This window comes from Crocuta crocuta, unplaced genomic scaffold (assembly GCF_008692635.1).
Source record: "Crocuta crocuta isolate KB4526 unplaced genomic scaffold, BGI_CrCroc_1.0 scaffold24, whole genome shotgun sequence".
In the NCBI taxonomy this organism is placed as follows: Eukaryota; Metazoa; Chordata; class Mammalia; order Carnivora; family Hyaenidae; genus Crocuta; species Crocuta crocuta.
The window spans coordinates 11,091,863-11,116,561 of NW_027530974.1; the positions used below are offsets into that span (position 1 = coordinate 11,091,863).

General features: G+C 43.0%; 1 protein-coding gene across 1 annotated transcript in view; it reads left to right on the top strand.

Moving 5' to 3' along the window:
* The first annotated feature begins 17,799 nt into the window (after positions 1 to 17,799).
* Positions 17,800 to 24,699, top strand: part of PHACTR1 (phosphatase and actin regulator 1) — a 571,513-nt gene continuing 564,613 nt past the window's right edge. Inside the window, exons 1-2 of the mRNA XM_077769981.1 lie at positions 17,800 to 17,935; positions 18,315 to 18,467. Coding sequence (XP_077626107.1) covers positions 18,365 to 18,467 — 103 coding nt within the window. The 5' untranslated portion in view covers positions 17,800 to 17,935; positions 18,315 to 18,364. The remainder of the gene's footprint in view (positions 17,936 to 18,314; positions 18,468 to 24,699) is intronic.

A 24,699-nucleotide genomic window follows, 5' to 3' on the forward strand; every position in this document is an offset into this window, starting at 1 on the left:
CTGTTCTTATACAATTCAAACTCATTCCCTGTTGGCTCTCACTGCTATATCCAAACAGATTTTCTGAATATGCTTTGGAAGTTCCAGAGCCATACCTCTGTAGGGTCTATATGACTTAAGGCCCTCAGAAATCATTATTTTTTTCTTTCTTCAACACATCTTGGGATATTTTCAGGTTGCTTACCTAGATTTTTAGGAGGACTAGGAAAATGCAGTTGAACTTGTGATTAACTTTTCCCCCTCCAGGAGAACTGAAAACAAATTACACACACCCTACACATAAAGAATTGAGGGTGATGTGATTTTTTTTGCCAGGGGTAATGAAGTCAAATATCATTATAACACATCCTCAAATTCATGTTTAAAAAAGCTTCAACTGTCAGTACATTTCTCCATCAGTAACTGGTCATTTTCATGTCTTCATAGTTAGGGATTTGAGACTTACTGTAAGTAGAGAATTGCTAGAGGATTTTTCATTTCCCTACCCAGCATTTCTGCATTTCCCTATTTCTAGATCAATTAGATAAACACTAGGGTAGAAATATAATTTATGAGTATTCTTTATGCCAAGCAAAGAGATTTCTCTATGATAAGGAAGATCAACTTATTAGAGTCTAGTTGACAGAGGAATATGATGCCTTTTTCAACTCTTGTTCTTTGCTCTATGAACTAGCCTTTCTATAAGTGTTGAAAGAGGGGGAAAATATTTTTAGAAGTGGGCAGCAAGTGGAGCCAAAGGCTTCCTTTATCTTGGCCCTGGCATCCACCATATTGGCCAAGGCCACCTCTCTTCTAATGTGGCTTTCTCCAATGTGGTCAAGAACAGGGGAATATATGAGCTTGTTTTGAAGAATGTACTGGCTAACCGAGAATGAGCCAAGGGGAAACACACGCAGCACAATGTTCTTGAATAGGATTTAGAAGTCTGCCTATCTGCCTATGGTCCTTTGGGCCAGTGGCAGTCCCTGGTCTAAATTTAGATGTTTATAGAGTTAATCTCCATCTCTGCCAACTGAATACAGGCATACCTCATTCTATTCCACTTTTCTTTGTTGCACGTCATGGCTACTGTGTTGTTTTTGTTTTTTTGTTTTTTTTTACAAATTGAAGGTTTCTGGCAACCCTACATTAAGCAAGTATATTTGATCTGTTTTTCCAACAGTATTCATTCACTCACTTCATGTTGTGTCAGCAGGCTTGAAAACAACATTAATCTCCTGTCCATCTCCACCAGTTCTTGGTTGACCAAGCGCATTGTCAATAGGCATTAAATTTTTGAAAGCAATCTTTTTTTCCCTGAGCAGTAGGTCTCAACACTGGGCTTAACATATTCAGCAAACCATGTTATAAACAGATTTGCTGTCATCCAGGCTTTGTTGTGTCACCTACAAAACACAGGTGGAGTCAAGGCTCTGTTCTTCTTATGGGCCCTAGGATTTTTGCTATGGTAAACAAGCAGTGACTTCAGCTGAAGGACACCAACTGCATTAGATCCTAACAAGAGAGTGAGCCCATCCTTTGAAGGTTTGAAGCCAGGCATTGACTTCTCCTCTCTAGCTATGAAACTTCTAGCTCTCAGAAGTAACTCCAGAGGGGTCACATTTTGGTAATCTTCACAATATTTCACCCTTGATGATGATGATGATGATGATGATGAAGACGACGACGATGATGTTTGTTAGGGTGATTGGTGATCAGTGCCCTTGGATGCTGCCATTGTAATTGTTATGGGGCATCACAAACTGCACCCATTTAAGACAAGGATTCAAACCAATAAATGTGTGTGTTTTGACTGTTCCACCAACTAGTCGTTCCCCCATTTCTCCCTCTACTTGGGCCTCCTTATTCCCTGAGATATAGCAGTACTGAAATGAGGCCAATTAATAATTTTACAGTGGCCTCTAAATGTTCAAGTGAGTCACACCCCTCTCACTTTATTTATTTTTTCTGTTATAAATTGCATTATTTTTTCTTTTTAAAAAATTTATTATTTTTAAAATTTACATCCAAGTTACTTGGCATATAGTTCAACAATGCTTTCAGGAGTAGATTCCTTAATGCCCCTTACCCATTTAGCCCATCCCCCCTCCCAAAGCCCCTCCAGCAGCCCTCTGTTTGTTCTCCATATTTGAGTTTCTTATATTTCATCCCCCTCCCTGTTTTTATATTATTTTTGCTTCCCTTCCCTATGTTCCCTACAAATTTTAGAATTGTTTATTCTAGTTCTGTTAAGAATGCTGGTGTTTTTTTGATAGGCATTGCATTTAATATGTAGATTGCTTTGTGTAGTATTGACATTTTAACAATATTTGTTCTTCCTATCCCGGAGCATGGGATATTTTTTTTTTCAATTTCTTTCATAAGCTTTCTATAGTTTTCAGTGTATAGGTTTTTCACCTCTTTGGTTAGTTTATTCCTTGGTATTTTATGGTTTTTGTTGCAATTGTAAATGGGATCGATTCCTTGATTTCTCTTTCTGTTGCTTCATTATTAGTGTATAGGAATGCAACCAATTTCTGTGCATTGATTTTATATCCTGCAACTTTGCTGAATTCATGGATCAGTTCTAGCAGTTTTTTTGGTGGAATCTTTTGGGTTTTCCAAATAGAGTATCGTGTCATCTGTGAAGAGTGAAAGTTTGACCTCCCCCTGGCTGATTTGGATGCCTTTTATTTCTTTGTGTTGTCTGATTGCTGAGGCTAAGACTTCCAGTATTATGTTGAATAACAGTGGTGATACTGGACATCCCTGTCTTGCTCATGACCTTAGGGGGAAAGCTCAGTTTTTCCCCATTGAGGATGATGTTAATGTTGGGTCTTTCATATATGGCTTTTATGATCTCGAGGTATGATCCTTCTATCCTACTTTCTTGAGGGTTTTTATCAAGAAAGGATGCTGTATTTTGTCAAGTGCTTTATCTGCTTTAATTGAGAGGATCATATGGTTCTTGTCCTTTCTTTTATTGATGTGGAGAATCACACTGATTGTTTTTCAGATATTAAACCAGCCCTGCATCCCAGGTATAATCCCACTTGGTTGTGGTGAATAATTCTTTTTAATGTATTGTTGGATCCAGTTGGCTAATATCTTGTTGAGGATTTTTGCATCCATGTTCATTAGGGAAATTGGTTTTTAGTTCTCCTTTTTAATGGGGTCTTTGTCTGGTTTTGGAATCAAGGTAATGCTGGCTTCAGAGAAAGAGTTTGGAAGTTATCCTTCCATTTCTAGTTTTTGGAATGGCTTCAAGAGAATAGGTGTTAACTTCCTTTTAATGTTTGGCAGAATTCCCCAGGAAAGCCATCTGTCCCTGGACTCTTGTTTTTGGGGAGATTTTTGATTACCAATTCTGTTTCTTTACTGGTTATGGGTCAGTTCAGATTTTCTATTTCTTCCTGTTTCAGCTTTGGTAATTTATATATTTCTAGGAATCTGTCCGTTTCTTCCAGATACCCCATTTTATAGGCATATAATTGCTCATAATATTGTCTTATTATTGTTTATATTTCTGCTGTGTTGGTTGTAATCTCTCCTCTTTCATTCTTAATTTTATTTATTTGGGTCCTTTCTTTTTCTTTTTGATCAAACAGGCTACGGGTTTATCAATTTTGTTGATTCTTTCAAAGAACCAGATTCTGGTTTCATTGATCTTCTCTACAATTTTATTTTTATTTTTTATTTTTTGGTTTTGATAGCACTGATTTCTGCTCTAATCTTTATTATTTCCTGTCTTCTGCTGGTTTTGGGTTTTATTTGTTGTTCTTTTTCCAGCTCTTTAAGGTATAAGGTTAGGTTGTGAATCTGAGATCTTTCTTCCTTCTTTAGGAAGGCCTGGATTACTATATACTTCCCTCTTATGACTGCCTTTGCTGCATACCAGAGGTTTTGGACTGTAGTGTTATCAATTTCATTGGCTTCCATGTACTTTAATTTCCTCTTTAACTTCTTGGCTAGCACATTCATTCTCTAGTAGGGTGTTCTTAAATCTCCAGGTATTTGTTATCTTTCCAAATTTTTTCTTGTGGTTGATTTTGAGTTTCATAGCATTGTGGTGTGAAAATATGCACGATATCATCTTGATCTTTTTGTACTTGTCAATGGCTGATTTGTGTCCCGGTATGTGATCTATTATGGAGAAGGTTCCATGTGCACTGGAGAAGAATGTGTATTCTGCTGCTTTAGTATGAAATGTTCTGAACATATCTGTTAAGTCGATCTGGTCCAGTGTGTCATTCAAAGCCATTGTTTCTTGTTGATTTTCTCTTTAGATAATTTGTCCATTGCTGTAAGTGGGGTGTTGAAGTCCCTACTCTTATGGTATTATCAATGAGTTTCTTTATGTTTGTGGTTAATTAATTTATATATTTGGGTGCCGACACATTTGGAGCATAAGTGTTTACAATTGTTAGGTCTTCTTGGTGGATAGACCCCTTAATTATGATATAATGCCCTTCTTCATCTCTTGTTACAGTCTTTATTTTAAAGTCTAGGTTGTCTGATATAAGTATGTCTACCCTGGCTTTCTTTTTCAACGATTAGCATGATAGATGGTTCTCCATCCCCTTACTTTCAATTTTAAGGTGTCTTTAGGTCTAAAGTGAGTCTCTTGTAAACATAAGCATATAGATGGACCTTGTTTTCTTATCCATTCTGTTATCCCATGTCTTTTGATTGGAGCATTTAGTCCATTGACATTTAGAGTGAGTACTGAAAGATATTAATTTGTTGCCATTATGTTGCTTGTAGAACTGGAGTTTCTGGTGGTATTCTCTGGTCCTTTTTAGCCTTGTTTGTCTGAGAAACTTTTTATCTCTCCTTCTAATTTCAATTTCAGCCTTGCTAGATAAAGAGTTCTTGGCTGCATATTTTTCTGATTCAGCAAATTGAATATATCCTGCCACTCCTTTCTGGCCTGCCAAGTTTCTGTGGATAGGTCTGCTGCAAACCTGATCTGTCTTCCCTTATAAGTTAAGGACTTTTTTTTCCCCTTGCTGCTTTCATAATTCTTTCCTTGTCTGAGTATTTTGTGAATCTGACTATGATATGCCTTGTTGATGGCCAGTTTTTGTTGAATCTAATGGGAGTCCTCTATGCTTCCTGGATTTTGATGTCTGTGTCTTTCCTCAGGTTAGGAAGTTTTTCCACTATGATTTGCTTACATAACCCTTCTACCCCTTTTCCTCTCTCTTCATCTTCTGGGACCCCTATGCTTCTGATGTTGTTCCTTTTTAACGAGTCCTCCCCCCCTCCTTTGATTTCTCTAATTCTTAAATCATGCTCTTTTGCCTTCATCTCCCTCGTTTTTTCTGCTTCATTATTCTCCATAAATTTGTCCTTTATATTACTGATTCACTGCTCTGGCTCACCCATCCTAGCCACCATGGCATCCATTTGAGATTGCAGCTCAGCTACAGCATTTTTTTTATTTCATCCTGACAAGTTTTACTTCTCTTATTTCTGCAGAAAGGGATTCTAATCTATTTTCAGCCCCAGCTAGTATTCTTATTATCAGGATTCTAAATTCTGCTTCAGACATCTTGCTTGTATCTATGTTGATTAAGCCCCTGTCTGTTGTTTCTTCCTGCTCTTTCTTTTGGGGTGAATGCTTTCATTTTGTCATTTTGAAGGAAGAAAAGGAATTCCTGCGTACCTTTGTTATGGAATCTGGTCTGGATCACCCAGCAGAAGAACCAAGCAGCACTCGGAGATCTTTGAAGGGAGGAGGTTTATTTTACACCAGTGGGCTCAGAGGAGATCATTCTCCAGAGATCTGAGCCCAGAGCATTAGCAGAGGGAACAATTTATAGCCTGTTACTTTTGTAGTCCTCATTAATCAGGGACAGGTGTTTCCTATTCATCCTGTCGGCCATCTTACAGCAGATCCCCCCTTTGATGCCTCTTTAAACAGATCTAGTCTGTATTAGAGGGCATCATCTTTAGATTCTTCCACTGAAGGTGCCCTGCTCTTACTGGCTCCAAATGGGGGCCAGATTAGAGGCAATCAATACCAACAGAACATCCTATTCATAAGAGAAAGGTGAGTGCAAGCAGGAACCTCTTGCTGTTTCTTCAGCTTTCTGGGGTAACCTTTGCCAACCTATGGCAAAGAGTAAGGACAATCTATCTTATTGGAACAGCGATTCCTCAAGCTTCTGTTGTCCATAGACCAGCCAGCTTCCAGGGTGTGGCTGGAGTGGGGCTGAAGATCCTAAGAATCTAGGACTCTCCAAAAGGTCACTTTGAGCAGGTTCGTTAGACTTGGGTCTTCTTCCAAGTTTTGGGGCTCCTCAAGATTGGCCCTCTTGGCTCTGGAATGGCAAACCAATGGAATGATATCTGTGACCTTGAGGGCAGTAGGGGTGATCAGAATAACAGTATGAGGCCCAGCTTACTGTCTTTGAGAGGGCCTTTCTTCCAATATTTGACCCAGATGGAGTCCCCTGGTGAGAAAGGGCATACAGGGGATCCTAAAGAGATTGGGACCCTCTCTATGGTATATTATCGTAACTTATTCAGGGTGGCCCCTAACACTTGAAGTTGCTCTCTTATTCCCTCATTCCCTATTTGGTTTAGGTTCCCTGGGAGACTCCCTAGACCTGGAGGGGCCTCCCATATATTAGTTCAAAGAGGGAGAAACCTGGAAAGTTCCTGGTGTGCAATGGACACGCAGGAGGGCCAGGGGCAACAGGTCTGGCCATGGGAGGTCTGTTTCCTGACAGAACTTGGCTAAGGTTCCCTTGGGGGTGCAATTCATTTGCTCTACTTTTCCTGAGCTTTCAGACCGGTAAGCAGTGTGAAGCTTCCAAGTGATGCTGAGGGAGTTGGTTAATGTTTGTATAATGTCCGGCATGAATGCACATCCATTATCACTGTGGATTGTGGCCAGCAGGCCGAAGCGGGGACAATCTCTTTTAGGAGGATTTTAGCTACCTCCCAGCTCTGTTCTGTCCTGGTAAAAAAGCTTCAACCCATCCAGAGTGTGTACAGACTATTACCAGGACATACCTAAATCCTCACCTTGGCTGGACACCTGTAAAGTCTATTTCTAGATCTTCAAAGGTGTACCTTTGGACACCTGGCAGGGGTCGCAGCACAGATTGGGCATTATTTGCATATTGCTTGACATAATGCTGGCAGCTGGCTGATGTAGTATTGCTTTTTTGAGGACGGACTCTAATGCAGTGTTTCATAGATGGGTGGTTTGATGGTATTTGCCAACTAGATGCTCTTCGAGGGCTGCTGGGATGAAGATGTGCCCAGCTTGCGGTTTCCACTATCCTTTCTTGGTCTTGGTGGCCCCTCTATTTCAGCCCTTTTAATTTCTTTTTTAGTATATTTTGGTGGAGGGGTGTCTGCCGGGGGTTTCAGAGTCACAGTAAGGGAGGGGACCTTGTCTGACTCCCTAATGGCTGCTACTTTAGCTGCTCATCCACCAGGTGATTTCTCCTTACAGTAGGTGCATTGATCCCTTGCTAAGGACGTCCTGGGTTTCCTCCCTTTTGGTGGTGGGACCTTCTCCAACCTTTTGTAGTCCTTTTCCTTTAAAGCAGCAGCGAGGAGGCTGACCTTTTTCCTCATTTTTTTCCTGACTTCCCTCTCAGCAGTGACCTCCCTGTTCATGTAGACCTTGTTAGCAACCTCCATCTGGAGGTGGACTGCACCGATGCCACCCGTTTATCTCTAAACAGTTTCATGCCCTCTTGAACTCTCTCTTCAACTGCGAGATGTTCATCCACTGGAACCCTCAAGTTTTGGGCCTTCCTTTTGATACCTGGGGTGGCTTGGGCCATGAAAGAGGGGTATACCATCTGTTGGCTTTCTTGTGCCTCAGGATCAAATGGGGTGTAAATGCGGTAAGTCTCGCATAGCCTCATAAAAATCCCCAGGGGATTCCCCTTGCTGCTGGGTGATTGAGGGTATCTTGGTCATATTCATGGGCTTCTTAGCCCCTATTCGGATCCCCCAGAGGAGAGCCTCTTGGTACCGATGGATGTATATTTGTCCTTCTGCAGTGAAGTCCCACGTAGGACGTTCTTCAGGTGCGGCAGCTCTAGCCCAGGTACCAGGATGGACAACCCCGGCTGCTGCATGTTCCTCAAGGTATTGCCAAGCTCCTCTCATAATTCTCCATCTCTCTTCAGTGTTAGATAAAGTGTGGAGCAGCTGTTTGTAGTCTTCCCAAGTTGGTCGGTGAGTCTGGAAGAGGGGCTCCATTAGGTCTATCATTGCTGACGGTCTTTCAGAACATGATGGTGTGTTATGTTTCCAATTGAGGAGATCGGTAGTGGAGAAAGGCTGGTAATACATCATCAAGGGGCCAGGCTGGAGGGTTCCATTTTCATCACATCTCTCAGGTTTCCCTAGTTCTGGCATCCCGGCCAGCACACCAGTCTCTGGCACCGGCATCCGGAGTGCACCTGCGCTTGGCTGAGGGCACAATCTGGCTTCTGTTTCAGGAGAGAGAGGGATCTGTCAAGTCCGGAGGTGGTGGGGAGGCCAAAAGTGGTGGAGTATCAGGAGCCAGGGGATCAGGTGTTGACGGTCTTAGGGAAGCATATGGCAGAGGCAAAATTGATTCTTCATCCTGATCACCAGTGGGGTCGGGACCTCAGTACCCTAGCCTGTTCCTGTTCATTGCAGGTAAATCGCACCGAAGGGGGGAGATTTGGGGCAATCTCTAACCAGGAGTCAATATACAGGAACTGATCAGGGTAACCTGGGTCTCTGGTGACAACATGCCAGATGCAACAGACCATTGGACATCTAAGGTTCCCTCGAAGGGCCATCCTACCCTGAAAGTGGGCCATTCCAACTCACATAGGGTCCTTAATTTGCTGGGGGTCATCTTAATTCCATAGTCTCCCAAAAACCCCTTCTCAAAGTTCTCAATCATAGTTTCAAGAACTGTGGGTTTGCTCTGTCCCAATCGCATAATGTTCCTGAGGTGGTGTTGCAAAGACAGACAAAGGGGTAGGAGTGCCCCCTCTAATGAAGAGACCAGTCAGATGCCTGTCTGGCTGTGTCCCAAAGGAACTTAAGTGACGCTTAGCTGTAGTGGTCTCAGCTTTGTGACTTACGATCGGAAACTATTCCAATGTCACCATGGACTTTATGCCATTCGCCATGGAATTGCAGATGGGCCCGCTCAGACTCTATACACTTTTGGGGACCTTAAGGGTGCCCACCCATGGAGCCACAGACTCGAACTCAGCAGGCAAGCCAGACTGCGTCACACATTCACACTCACATACACACCAGAGGTAATTACATTCCCTCCCACAGAATTTCTATGGATGAGACCACTGGGGTCTCCAGAGAGGGATCAGCTCCCCCTTCTACCACTATGGGTGGGCCGGACAGGACCAATTTATGGCCCAGGTCTTACCAGTTTCTGACGTTGGTTCATGTCCTCACCAAGTCTCCTCGAATCCGTAGGAACAATGGAACAAGGCCGGCCGGAGGTGACCGAGTAGGAGACTGCCGAAATCCAGGCAGTGTGCACCTTCTCCTTGGCAATTCCTCATTCTGTCACCACCTTGCCGTTTTTCCCAAACCGCTGGCAACAACGGGCCAGCGCAGTTGGGTTTCCGGCTCAGGGAGCCGAATGTTGTGGAATCTGGTCTGGATCACCCAGAGGAAGAACCAAGTGGCCCTAAGAGATCTTGGAAGGAAAAAGGCTAATTTTACACCGTTGGGCTTATTCTCCAGAGGCCTGAACCCAGAGCATCAGCAGAGGGAACAATTTATAGCCTATTATTTCCACATTCCTCATTAATCAGGGACAGGTGCTTCCTATTCGTCCTGTTGGCCATCTTACAGCAGATTTTCCCTATCAGTCCTTTATATCCAGCTTCCGTCCACTGCCCCCTATCATACTGTCCGTGACCAAGCGTCAGGCTCCCAGGCGGCACCGCCCTTCTGAGTTTTATCTCAGAAGCAGCTGTGTTTCCTGACCTCTCACTTCTGAGGGCCTGCGGCTTTGACCCTTTCTGATCCTCCATGGGAGGGTCTCCCCGAGCAATGGTGGGGTGCCCGCCCGCCCCCAGAAACCTTCCTGGGACTGGGCTGCTGCCGATACCCAGAGTATGCAGCCAGGGTGCCAGCTCCCCCACCCCCGACAAAGTTCACGCGATCATGTCGCAGGAGTATTTCAGGAGTTATGCTAAGTCACAACTCCCATCTGTGAATCCTTAGCGTCGTTTTTCCAACACCAGCAAGTGTGGTTGATCTCTGGGGTCTGCTGGGACCTTTGGCTGTGCAGCGACATCACACAAATATCCACACTCTCCCAAATGTCCTCCCAGCAGGGGAGCTGCCTCTCCCCATGTGGCTCGAGGATCCCCCGGACCTCACTCTCTGCTCCTCGGGATTTGTCCTTTCCACCAGAGCACTGCCAGGTATCAAACTGTGAAGCCTCAGACACTGTGCTCCCCCTGTGTATAGAGTCTTTATGGAATTTAAACCCTCTCCTTTCTCTTTTCTCCCTTTTTCGTTCAGTCCCTGTGGCTGTTTCCACTTTTCCACTCTCTCTCCAGCTGCCTTTGGCAAGGGGTGCTTTTCCTGCACTCTCCCCCATCTCCGTTCTCCCTCCCCAAGCAAAAACAGCTCCCCACCCTCCTCGGCTTCTCTCTCCCAGTTCACCTCTCCACACCGGTACTTGCTGAGTTCTGTGGTTCAAGTTGTGCAGATTATTGGGTTATCTCTCAAATCAGTTTTCCAGGTGTGCAGGATGGTTTTAGTGTTGATCTGGCTGAATTTCATGGACGCGAGGTGCAAATAAAACCTTCCATGCTGTTCTGCCATCTTGGCCCCTCACACCTCTCTCACTTTAAATCGAAGTTAGAAATGACTACACTTACTGAGAAGGGCATGTCAAAAGCCAGGATAGGCTAATAGGGAGGCCTCTTGCACCAAGCAGTTAGCCAAGTTGTGAATGCAAAGAGAAATTTCTTGAAGATAATCAAGAGTACTCCAGGAACACGTGAATGATAAGAAAGGGAAACAGCCTTATTGCTGACATGGAGAAAGTTTTAGTGGTCTGGATAGAAGATCAAACAAGCCACAGCATCCCTTATGCCAAAGCCTAATCCAGAACACGGCCCTTCTGTGAAGGCTGAGGTGAGAAAGCTACAGAAGGAAAGTCTGAAGCTAGCAGAGGTTGGTTTGTGATGTTTAAGAAAGGAAACTATCTCCATAACAGTAATGGTTATGTGAGACAGCAGGTGCTGATGTAGAAGCTGGTGCAAGTTATATAGAAGATCTAGCTAAGATAGCTAAAGAAGACGCTATGCTAAACAACTGATTTTTAAAATTTATTTATTTTGAGAGAGTGAGAGATAGAAAGAGAGACAGAATCCCAAGCGGGCTCCATACTATCAGCACAGAGCCCACTGCAGAGCTCCAACCCATAAACTGTGAGATCATGACCAAAGCTGAGATCAAGAGTCAGACACTTAACTGACTGCACCACCCAGGTGCCTCTAAACAACTGATTGTCAATGCAGATGAGACATCCTTCTATTAATTAGAAGAAGATGCCAGCTAGAAGTTTCATAGCTAGAGAGGAGAAGTCAATGCTTGACTTCAAAGCTTCAAAGGACAGGCTGACCCACTTGTTAGGATCTAATGCAGTTGGTGACCTTAAGTTGAAGTCACTGCTTGTCTACCATAGCAAAAATCCTAGGGCCCATAAGAAGAACGGTGACTTGACTCCTCCCATGCTTTGTAAGTGACACAACAAAGCCTAGATGACAGCAAACTTGTTTACAACATGGTTTGCAGTTTGCTGAATATTTTAAGCCCACTGTTGAGACCTACTGCTCAGGAAAAAAGATTCCTTTCAAAAAATGACTGCTCATTGACAATGCACCTCATCAACCAAGAAGTGGTGGAGATGGACAAGGAGATTAATGTTGTTCTCATGCCTGCTGACACAACATCCATCCTGTAGGCCATGGATCAAGGAGTCACTTTGACTTTCAAGTCTTGTTTAAGAAATACATTTCATAAGGCTATAGCTGCCATAGGTAGGGACCTCTATGAGGGATCTGGGCAAAGTCAACTGAAAACCTTTGGAAAGGAATCACTCTTCTAGATGCCTTCAGAACATTTGTGATTCATGGGAAGAAGTCGAAATATCAACATGAACAGGAGTTTGGAAGAAGTTGATTCCACCCCCAAGGATGACTTGGAGGGGTTCAAGACTTCAGTGGAGGAAGTGACTGCAGATATGGTGGAAAAAGCAAGAGGATTAGGATTAGACGTGGAGCCTGGAGATGGGACTGAATGGCTGCCTTCTCATGATCAAACTTGAGGGCATGAGATGCTTCTTACGGATGAGCAAGGGAAGTGGTTTCCTGAGACGGAAGCTTCTCCTGGGGACAACGCTGTGAAGATTGTTGAAATGACAACAAAGGATTTAGAATATTACATAAACTTAGTTGAGAAAGCAACGGCAGGGTTTGAGTGGATTGACTCCAATTTTGAAAGAAGTTCTGCTGTGGATAAAGTGCTTATCAAACAGCATCACAAGCTACAGAGAAATCATTCATGAAAGAAAGAAGCAATCAATGCAGCAAACTTTATTTTTGTCTTACTTTAAGAATTTGCCACTACTGCCCCACCTTCAGGAACCACTACCCTGACCAGTCAGCAGCCTTCAAAGTCAAGGCGAGATGCACCATTAGCAAAAAGATTGCAACTCTTTCAAAGCTCAGATAATGGTTAGCATTTTTTAACATTAAAGTATCTTTAGGGGCGCCGGGGTGGCTCAGTCGGTTAAGTGTCCGACTTCAGCTCAGGATGTGACCTCACGGTTCCTGAGTTCAAGCCCTGCATCGGGCTCTGTGCCGACAGCTCAGAGCTTGGAGCCTGCTTCGGATTCTGTCTCCTTCTCTCTCTGCTCCTCCCTTTCTCACACATTGTCTCTCTCTAAAAAATATATAAACATTAAAAAATCTTAAGTGTCTTTAAATTAAGATATGTACATTGCTTTTTTAGACATAATGTTAATATGCACTTAATAAACTACAGTGTAAACAACTTTCATATTCACTGGAAAATCAAAAAAGAAATTCATTCACTTGCTTTATTGTGATATTCACTTTACTGCAGTGGTCAGGAACTGAACCTCCAGTATCTCGAATGTATGCCTGTATCTGGCATCTTAGACATAAGTGAGCCCTCAAAACATGACTATGTGCTTCTGTGGAATAAAATTAGTCTCCTCCTCCCTGAGAGGCTTTGTGTTTCTCAACCTACTTTCCCAACCCGGATGGCCTTCTTTAGCTTTCCAGCTATCAGCAAAACATTCTTACAACAAAAGTTTGGAAATTCATTAACTTTAAAGTAAAAGTAACTGAAAATGGCTTACAGTGTTCCCTCTCCAAAGGAGAATTCAATATGGATAAAATCCCTACTAAAACATTTGCAATATCCTACCATTTAATAACAATCTTTAGGGAGCAGGGAAGGAGAGACTTCTTTGGGGGGATGGGTTGAGACATAAGTGAGTGACTTGCTAAGCAGAGAGAAACTATTGTTATTGCAACATATTCTGAGGCCCACTGTTTGCAAACATCAATGAATATATTGGTTTCTATACTTGTTTAGCAAGCTAACACTTAACCCAAGCCCTTCAACCTAGGTACCCCATCAAGGACTCCACAACATTCCTGCACTTTAAGAGAGCTTCTGATATTTTAAAATGAAAGTTCGTTGGGTTTGTTGGGGAAAAAAGAAACTTCCCTAAGATTTCATGCATGGAGAAGGCAGGGCTTCATGTAGTTCAACACAAATATAAAACAAAACGTGGTCTTCTAGAGAAGTATGGATATACTAAGGCAATTAAACAAGTAAAATTAATTAGAAAATGGACCATAACCTCTTTATCTCTTAGCAAACAACCAAATTCACTCTGATGGAGGTCAATAGGGTGATACAAAAAAAAAAAAAGCAAGTTGACCTCCTTTCCCAAAATGTTTGGGTCTTGTGCCATCTCACACAATAAATAAGTATACCCCCAAAACCAGATTAATACAAGCTGGTATCTTTACTGGTCTACAGATTCTATCTTGAAATCTACCTCCATTTTGAATTAATCAAATACTGTTTTCCCTTTTTTATAGAGCACTCACACACACATCACCAACTTGAATAGAACATACACGACTCCACCATGTCATGTAGTTTGTAATAATCCTAGATTATTTGTCTCAGCCTTACAGTTTCAAACTCGCATATCGGAGTACCATTGACGTGAAAGATAAAACTTCACTTTGGCCTCTTTTAAAATAATTGTTTATTTCTTGCTCACTGAGATATGTCAACACTGTCAGAGTTAACTTTCAGAGCTGAGGTCTCAAAGCTAATTTGGGCTGAGTTGTTGAGTGCTGCCTAAGTGTTAGCCTGAATACTTGTTCTAACCTTGCCTTCTTCTCTGTCTGGTTCTATTATACTTCAGAACAATAGGCCATTATAAATGTTGCTTCTGAGTAGACTAAAGTTATAAAACAGAGCTGAGCTGATCAGACACTGGGTTTTGAACGTTACAATGCTTCCCATCTTTAAAATTAATTCCTCACACAGATATTCCTATATGTAATNTTGAGTAGACTAAAGTTATAAAACAGAGCTGAGCTGATCAGATCATGACACTGGGTTTTGAACGTTACAATGCTTCCCATCTTTAAAATTAATTCCTCACACAGATATTCCTATATGTAATCTATATCAATGCACTCAGAGAGTAAAAGCATATTTTGAAAATCTATTTCGGAAGCCAATCATACTGTGTTTAAAAAAAACACCCAGTTGTTAATTACTTAGCAAAATGAAGTCCTCGTTTGGCAAGTGTATAAACATCCCCTGCCCAAATATATTTCTTTCTCTAAGCTGAACATTTCCTCTGAGTTTTCTTAAATCATGGCCCTTTTATATTATGTATACATTTTGCAAGACACTTTAAATTTACCTTTCTTGGTCAGCTCTCCAGAAATGACTGACTTCCAAACCCATCCCCCAACCCCTGGGAATCAAGTCTATTTTTCAAATTTCCAATTTAACATCTCCCTCTTCAATCACACATTCATCTGTGCTCACAGAAATGTTTGGTGTTTGCCAGCAGCAGTAGATTGTGTGTTCTCCTTCCCTCTCTCTCTCCCTCTCTCTCTCTGTCTCTCTCTCTCACCTATGAGTCATTACAATTTCAGTAGATTCACAATAGAGAGTTCAGAACCTGTCGCCCACACCTCACTGTAAGCTAAAGAAACCAGAAGACAGCTTTCTCCTCTTGTAAATGTCAAGTGTTCAGCATGCCTCCATCAGAGGCTAAATAGATATGAAAACCTTAGAAAAGTAAGTCCTTGGGGCTGGGCAAAGCTTTGAGTATTCTGCTCCAAAGTGGACTTTCCCCACAAGAACATATGATTGGTACTTCCGGCTGCTTCTTTCATCAGGCCGAACTCGGCAGCACCAGCTTTGTATATGATTTGTCCTGATTGGGTAAGACAGGACAGGAGATTTTCAGATTTTCCAGAACTGTGTCTATGGGAGGAGGGAAAGGGGGGTGGTCTTCCATCCAAGACTTCTCGAGCGTAGCTTCTCTTTTCTTAAAAGTCCAATAGCCCACACATCATGTCACGCTTATTACTAATTCTTCTTGGTTGACAAAGGGTGGTAAAACCAATAGAAGGCTTGCATTTGGTCATCATTATGCTTTTCATGAGCACATCCCCAAGTATTGTGTCTAAAAGTCCTCCTGAGATTTGGTAGGGAGGATATCCAATCAAAATAAGCTCAGGTATCTAACCAAAGTGTCTTTGTGGCTGCTGGGATTATTTTGTCACATTCAGACAGAGAAGAATGCGTTTAGACAAATTGGCGTGATTGGGGCTGGAGACCTGACCAAGCAATCAGGGGCAGAAAAGGAAGAAAGGCCAGGGAAGAGGGACGGGGTGAAATCAGATGTTCACTCTGTATTTCACTCCAGAAAACAGCTCGCAATTATAATTACCCACCTTGTTTCGCAGCTCAGAATAAAAGTGGCGTTGCATCAAACCCTACCCAAGCAGCCATCGTGATTAGAAAGTACTCCACACCTTGGAGAACTGAGGAGACATGAGCATAATTTTAAATGCAAATTAAATTGAGGGGGTAGCAGAGAGAACACATAAAAGACAGTAAAACAAAACCTTTCAATTTTCTTAAATTAGCAGTCTAATGTGTTCTAAAGAGCAGTTCCACTCAGATCTCTTCTTAGGGCTTGCATTTCATCACAATATAAAGTGGGCAAATCCATCACTTTCCTCTGCTCAGTGCTCTTGAACTGAGATTGAAGGGAAAATTAGAAGCTGTTCATTTGGGCTTCGTGCTCAGCCGCATTGTACAGCTTCGTTTTATGCTCCGCGGTGTCCTGCTGAAAGGGGCCAACAAGTGCTGGTGAGTACCCGCTAACTTCTAGACTCTTCCTCTTCCTTTCATATATCTTTTTTGGCTACCTGGCTTTTACAGGTGGGGGAGGGGGCCTCCCAAAAGATCTATGTTATAATGCATTTTTTAAAAGCTGGGAGATTTCAGGCAGCTTTTTAAGCTGCTTCCAGTGACTGAGTCGCAGAAGGAAAGAGAGTTATTTTCAGCCTAGATGCTGGTGACTGATCTATGTATTAATTATAACAGGGGAACATTTAACATATGCTAGCTAAAATGGCCTTTCCCTACAACCCGTAGCCAGCATTAGGGTAAGAACTGAGTGCCCCCAACAATTTCTAGGCAACTTTTCTATCATATTAACTGTTCAATCAGGTAATTCTGTTGCAATTGCTGATCAAACGGACTGGGGGCTATGAACATAAATTATTAAGCCAAACCCCATTTTTAAAGGACTATGACACTTCTCTGTATGAGAGAGGGAAGGGTTGATGGGGAACAGACCACATGATGGTTACATGTCGATTTTGACAGTGATGATTTTGTGCCAAAGTTTTATATGGGAAACTGGTCATTTTCTTCCTTCACAGTGGAGGATACAAAGAGCCTGAGGCTGGCGTCACCTTCCGTTGCTAAGGTAACATGTTCTGGCCATTTTATCTGATAAAGGAAGTCCAGTGGACTATATACATTATTCATTGCTCTTCTAATCAAACAATCAAAATTGTTTACTTTCATCGGGAATTTAGTGAGATCAAAGCCACTCGGGCTGAAATTGTTCTTGCTTTTACTGCCGGCAGTTAGTCCTTGATTTTTTTTTTCTGTAAGTATGATTTGCTGTTGGGGTACCTTTGGGTATTTTTTATAAAGTTTCCTCTTACCAGATTTGGTTTCTTAAATTAAAATATGCACTGTTAGGAAAAGAAGTGGATTAGCCTTCCGAGCTTGATTTTAATGACTTTATCTTGTAATTTCTTTCCAAAAACATCCTGCAGAAATGGAGATACTTCATTGGTACAAGTATCAGGGAAAGGCTACAGATGCTAAAAAGAACCCAACAGTCTGAATGATTTTTTAATGAAGTGCATCAGCTTCTTGACAGGCTAGTGCATGATAATATTAGAGGAATCATTGGAATTCTGAAATAATTGTTACTGCTCTACAAACCGGAATTCATTCTCAAAAGCAGCCTAGGTCAGGGGCAAGCAGATGATGATCCTCCAGCACCTTATAAAATGTGCTGGAAGGAATCACCCACAAGGAAGGAATTCAAGGTATTTTTACAGCAAACATGTCAGCATGTGTCATAAACGCAAGGCACATAGAAGTGGAGGCTCGGATTCCCAGACGATTCTCACTGTTCTAGGGGAATCAGAACTCCCTGGACCAACTGAGGATCGATTCAGAACGGCTGACACTTAATGATGCCATTCGTCAGACAGACCTTTTGAAGACGGATAGCATATGAATTTAACGGCATATTTTCCAGTTATTACACAACAAGGAAAGACTGGTATGCTATTTCTCTTTAGCTTAAATCATGTGGGATTTTTTTTCTGAGTACAATATATTTCTTTTCATGAAGGTGGATTAAATGTTGCATTTTTCCATACAGTAGGAGAGGTATGTTGAGGAGCGGCTTTAACATTGGCAATGCCAGTCAAATGAGGGAATGTTATAATGGGATATTTCTTCTTCCAAAATTTTTAACATATATGTGTGTGTATATAAATATATCCTTAAATAGCAAATATAATATATTGCATATACATATCTATTTAAATACACAAATACATATATTTAACTATATTAGATATATTATTAATTATATATATGCTTAAAATCTATTTGTCAGTCCAGAATATTGTGGATTGTTTTTTCCTTTTTCATAGGCATACAAGTGACTATTTGGTCTTGAAACTCTGCGCTTGGAACATCAAGGATGGATTATCCCAAAATGGATTATTTTCTGGATGTCGAGTCTGCTCACAGACTCCTGGATGTCGAGTCTGCTCACAGATTCTTCTACAGTCAAGGAGCTCAAGGTAATAAAATGCGAGAAAGAGAGAAAAGTCCTCTCTTTTGCATGTTGATGTTGTATCGACAGTGTCCACCAAGGCAGATTAAGATCTACTACAGGAGTTCAATAATTGGGATTACGAAACCGATAATGAACCTCTACCAAACTCTTGCTGAAATTGAGGCAGGCATGTAATAGAATGGATAAATGCAAACTTTTGGGATGTGGGAAAGAGAGGTAGAGAGAGAAAGAAAAAGAAAGAAAACAGCATCCTACTCAACTTTTGGCACAAATGTCCCTTAGAAAGCTCTGTTAGAAAATAATTCTCCACCTCCTTGCACCCAAGGCATGGGTTTGAAAGGTGTCATGAATGCTTTTACCCTCTCCCCCCCGCCCACCGGAAAAGGTTAAGATTGCAGCCACTATGCTAGAGGAAATCTGGCCCACGCTGACCTCTCTGACTGACATCTAGTTGGCTTTGGGGCTCCCTGAGATAAGCTTTGTGCTTCTAGAGTTGCCTTATCTCTTTTAGACAAATTCAGTTATGGCTCCAGGAATTAACCATACCCTCAGGGAGCAGTAAGGAACACGCCTGCTCTGAAGTGTGGCTGATCCGAGCATTTTTATTACATATTTCAGGAGGGTCAGTTAGGCTCCAGTATGCTAGCACTTCTCATTCCATGGTGCATTCGGAATGTTTTGCCGGCACATTAGAAAGAAGCTGGAGTGTTTTATGGAATCTCCTGATGGGCAGGAGATTTTTAAAAACCATATTTTCTTTTTTTTTTTCCCATGCAATATTTAGAGTCTCCAGTCAGAGCAATCTGATGATGGGCCTCCCCCACGTGGTAGAAGTGATGCACTGAAGAGAAAGGCAAAGTCCATACGTATTCGTAAACAGAAAAGTAGTCAAATTCTTGGAAGTCAAAAGGCAGAACTGAGAGGGAATGCTGTCGGGACAATCCTGGCATCTCTCTCTGTGTTAGGTGGCGGTGGGTACTTCACACTCTGGCTTCCCCAACGGTCTCCTCTGCATTGGTTTTATCTCACTGCCAAGCCCATTTCCCATGGCAACTTCGAAGGCTTGCAAGTCTCCTTCTCCTCTGCTTCCGTTTTCCTGGGCACGATCCAGGCTTCCTAAAGCAGAAAGGAGTTAGAAATTATGTGGTTGATTTGCTTGGGTCACTGTGCTCATCAGCGGAACTTAAATTAGCCGAAGTGATAGAATAGCCAATTCTCCTAGTGCCCCTGGTTGTGTGGCATCAGCAGATTCTACCCTGAGCCATCTAAAGAGACATGAATACTGACGCAGGAGAAGAGTGAGAGACTGACTAGCCAGAGCCTCCAGCCTCTTTTCTGGGTCTGCAAGTAAGAAGATGCTAGAAGTAAATGGAGGAAAGAGATTGAGGCTCAATCCTATCATGAGTCCCATTTTAAACCTTACCATGTCTGATCCATTCAATCTGAGAGGGACAGTAACATTCAGTGGTGGGGTCATCTGCTTGAGTGGCATAACCATCGGCAGATCAGAGAAAGGGAACACGCTTCGTTGTCCGTGTTAAAGAGGCCCACTTTGCCTTTTGAGTCGGGACGGTTTAAGCTTTTCAGAAGCCTGTGGGCTCCGGGCTTTCACGGAAGGCAGGCAGGCAGGGTGTGGGAGGCTCAGAGGACTCAAAGCAGCCTGGTGGTTGTCAGCAGATGGAGTTGGGGGTGGAGTGGTCAGAATTGTCACCATCCGTGACTGTGGTTTAGACAGCAGAGCTGGGATGACTAGAAAATGCAGGGGAGGTGGTAGCATCAGCTACCGGCGCTCCTGATAGATAGCACGTTCATTTTAAGGTCATCAGAAGGATGTCCCAATCGAAGAGTCTCAGATTAGTAGTAAGGCTGAGGGGTGCCTAAACATCACCTAGGTTGATTTCTTCAAACCTCAACCTTCCTGAATCAGACATGCAGGTGTAAAGCCTAGGAGTCTGCATTTTAAGCAAGAGTTCCCATGGTGATTTCCAGCACATCAGTCTGGGGGCCCGCAATTCAAAACCAGTCTGCCCAGTCCAATTTCTTTCCTTCATCCCCAGAACTGAGAACCCTTCAGCCTCAGAGGCAGGGTGATGCAAGGTTACAGACCCTGGGCCTGGTCTAAAAGAGGTTCGAAACCTAAATCTGCCCCCAATGAAGCCCAACAGGCTCCCCTCTGTGACCTTCAGTTCTCTCCTCTGCATAAAAATGGGAACAATAACAGAGCCCGATTCCTGAGTTGCTAGGAGTCCTAATGAGGTAAGATTTTAAAGGGCTTAAAACTGTCTGCCACGTAAGAAATGCTGTCTGTCAGCAAACCAATGAAATAAACATCCCTGGCAAAAGGCTATCGCTTCCTTCCTCTATCTGAGATTTCATGAGGTGGCCACTGCCTGGCAAATAAGAATGTGCCTGATAGGAATTTTACTTCCCATTTTTAGCAAAAAAAAAAAAAAAGAGGAAGGAAGGAGGAAGAGAATGAAGGGGAAGAAAGGAAAGAAGGAGGGAGGGAAGGAAGAGTGTAGGAAGGAAGGGATGGAGGGGAATGAAAGAAGGAAGGAAATTAAATTTCACATAAATTCTAAAACAGTGATTATTTTCTTGTCACATCAAAATCCCACTCAGGGCAAAACGGGAAAATAGTGAAAGTTTGTCTTGGTGCTCCCTATCTGCCTAGTCCTCCATTTCACATGAAAGGTGAGACCCCCCTTTTCTCCCCACACCTTCCCCAGAACCCCTCCATCTAGGACCAGTGAACCCCCATTTCCGTTCTGGAGCTCTGCTGCCTTGATGTGGGGCTTGAACCCCTTGCTGCTCAGGTTCTATGTAGCAGCTTGCTTCTGCTTGGCACAGACTCCCTCAGTCTTTCCTGGACAACCAGTNCTCTGGGTAAGTGGGCAAACCCTGGTTTGCATCCCTCCCTTTCAGAACCAGATGCATGTGTCTGGATGGATGCCCGCAGCTGGCATCTCGCCAGTGGCAAGGCTCTGTGCACCAGTGGAAAGGAGGCAGCATGGAAGCTGGCTCTCGGGAAAGGCATGTGAGGCATCTAGGGTTTTGTGCTTCTACTGAATCACAGAGCATGGCAGCTCCCTAGCTGGGCAGCCCAGCCTGGGGACAGGGGCATGGTAGGTCATGTAGCCCTGACTTGACACCCTGTAGGGGGTGCCTGGCATCCGAAGTCGGTCGAGCATCCGACTTCGGCTCAGGTCATGATCTTGCGGTTTGTGGGAGCCCTGCAATGGGCTCTGTGCTGACAGCTCAGAGCCTGGAGCCTGTTTTGGATTCTATGTCTCCCTCTCTCTCTGCCCCTCCCCTGCTTGTGGTCTATCTCTCAAAACATTTAAAAAAAAAAAAAAAAAGGCCCAATTGGGAGCACAGTATTTAGCTGAGCACCTGGAAGTTGGGTGACCTAGAATTTGATCCACTCAACTGGTGTGTGAGAATTGCTTTTTTGGCCATTCTCAAAGTCATGTTGATATTTCTACAGACTGATCAAAGTGTTCATGTAGGTGTAAATGCTTTTAAAGAGGCAAGCAAGAAAATCTGAGTTTTATTTTCCACATCACCAGCCTTGTATCGATTTTACTTACAAATCCATAAACTTCTTAGAAACCATCCTCTTCTCTATTAGTTACATGCAAAGTGATTGTCTAAGGCCATGATACCAGAATGGTAATGTTTTTGACCCCATCACAGTTATTTTTCAATTCTTTGTGGAAAGTGGCAAAAAGCCTACCACGAAGTAGAAAATGTTTTCAGCTAGTAAAAAATCAGAGAAATCACAGAGGGTGAAAAGGAAGGGGAAAGCAATGCAATCTATCAGGGGGCAAATTCTTTTGAAAGTCCCAGAGATTTTCAAAAGTCAGTCATCTGCTCTGTGGAATAAAGCAGGTCGCTCTGTGGACCTTCATTTTTTTCTTGCTTTGGCCTGAAGGTAGGGAAGATGAGTCCACCTCTCTGGGGAGTCTGCTTGAAAGCATGACGTGTTGCAGAGAGGGGAGGTGAAAACTAGGGTCACCCTGTTTGCCATCCGTCAGTGAAGGATCATCTCCCAATTAATCTGTGAGTGCTCCGTCAACAGTAAAGCCTGCTTACCGAGACGGAGCTCTGCAAAGCTTGCTACTAACTGAAAAAAGAGAATTCTTGAGATTGAAGACACACATGGCATAGATGTCCACCATGTTCTGACATCCCATAACTTAAGCTCCCCCGTCTTCCAGGTTTCTGACAACGATGACCCGCACACTCAACTTCAGACTCTAACTTTTTCTTACTGAACAATTGCATTTGGAGAGAAGTGATATTCTTAGATCACAAAATTAGCATCTTGGGATTTTCAGGTTGAAATGGACGTTATAGAAGGGTGACTCTGTTGGCCCCTCCGAAAAACCAAGTGAAATGGAACTTGTGAGGGCCAGACCTGGGTCCCAGTGCTACATTTTCTTTTCTTTTCTTTTCGAAGTTTTTTACTGTTTGTTTTTTTGCTGTTTATTGAGACAGAGAGACAGAGCATGAGCGGGGAAGGGTCAGAGAGAGAGGGAGACACAGAATCCAAAGCAGGCTCCAGGCTCTGAGCTGTCAGCACAGAGCCCAACATGGGGCTCGAACTCACGAGCCGTGAGATCATGACCTGAGCCGAAATTGGATGCTCAACCGACTGAGCCACCCAGGTGCCTCCAGTGCTACATTTTCTACAAGCCACTTGGCTATTCTGATGAATAATGAAGGTTGAACACCCCTGCTATGGATTATTAATCACATGCTATTCAGAATGTAGTTCTCAACTAGCAGCAACAACTTCATCTTGGGGCTGGTTAGAAATCTAGAATCTCAGGGACCCCAGCCCTAGAAAATCAGAGCCTGCATTGTAACAAGATTTCCAGGTAATTTACATTAGTTTGAGAAGAAATGAGTGAACCCAGTGCATATTAGAAACACCTGGTAAGCTTTTATGAACTCCAGACTAGAGCCCCTGGCAGACGACTTAAATCAGAATCTTTGGTGGCTAACCCTGTACATGGGAATCATTTTAATTGTCCCTGGTGATTCAAATGTGCAGCCAGGACTTAGAGCCCCTGACCTTCCGTCTTATGGTAAAAAGAGTTTTTAGTGCATCATGCAGCTATTCTTGCCTGAGTATTTTTTTTTCTAGCTAAGTCTTTCCCTTAAATAAACCTAAACCACTGGAAAGGTGCAAATGGGCTTTTTAAAAACAGGGACCCGACTATGCATGAGTGTAGCCTCTGCATATTCATTGTATCCATTAATTCTCAAAGAACCTTTGGGAAAGAGGGATTATGATGTGAATTTCACGCATTTAGAAAGCGGCATGGCCAGGATTTGAATTCAAGCATTTCTCACCCCAACAACCCCACAGGTAGTAAAGGAAAGGTCCATGACCAAATCACACTTCTGGATACCGTGAAGCTCAGAGCGGCTCCACCACATGACCCATCACACAGCGCACAGCAGAACGTGGAGGCTGAAACCAGGCCTCTTTTAAGCACACACACCTATGCCCTCTCTGCTGCCCTAGATTTCTTTTCTCCGAGAGCATCAATGTCCTTGGACAATCAAATTTCCTTAAAAAAGGGAAATACATGAAAAGGCAACCAAGTGACTAGGCAATCAAATTTATGACTCCTGCTCACAATATTCCCCTTTTATCATTTTAAATAACCCTTGGCATTGGAACCAGGTGCTATATTCATTTGGTCACATTCATTTGGTCACAGCATCTTCTCTGTCTTGCCCAACAAAGGGAAATGTTGGCTTTGACAACTGATGAATTCCACAGTTAGCAGCTAAGAGTCTCTTCGAGTTGCATTTGGAAATGGAGAGGAATTCATTGAAACGTTTCTCTCTCAAATGTTTCCTCCATCCTTCTGCCCACCCTGGGACAGTATCAGAATAGCTGGCTGTGGATCTTTAGCCATGAGTTGAATGTGGTCTAAACTCGAAACCCCTGGGTCTTCTTGACTTCCTGCTCTGAGAGACAAAGACCCGTGGTAACACTCATTTACTTGCAAATCATTGGCAATGGTCATCACAAAATGAGCTCATGCAGTTTCCTTTCCTGTACTTTATGTAAGAACCCGCCCCAGTGTAACCTCCTGTGTGAAGTCTTACCTGACTTTTCCAGACCCTTCTCCCACAGCGTTCTGTTCATGCCTACACTGTAGTTTTGTCCTGTTGTATTATACTTTCGCCACATGCTAGCTGCATGAGCTCACAGG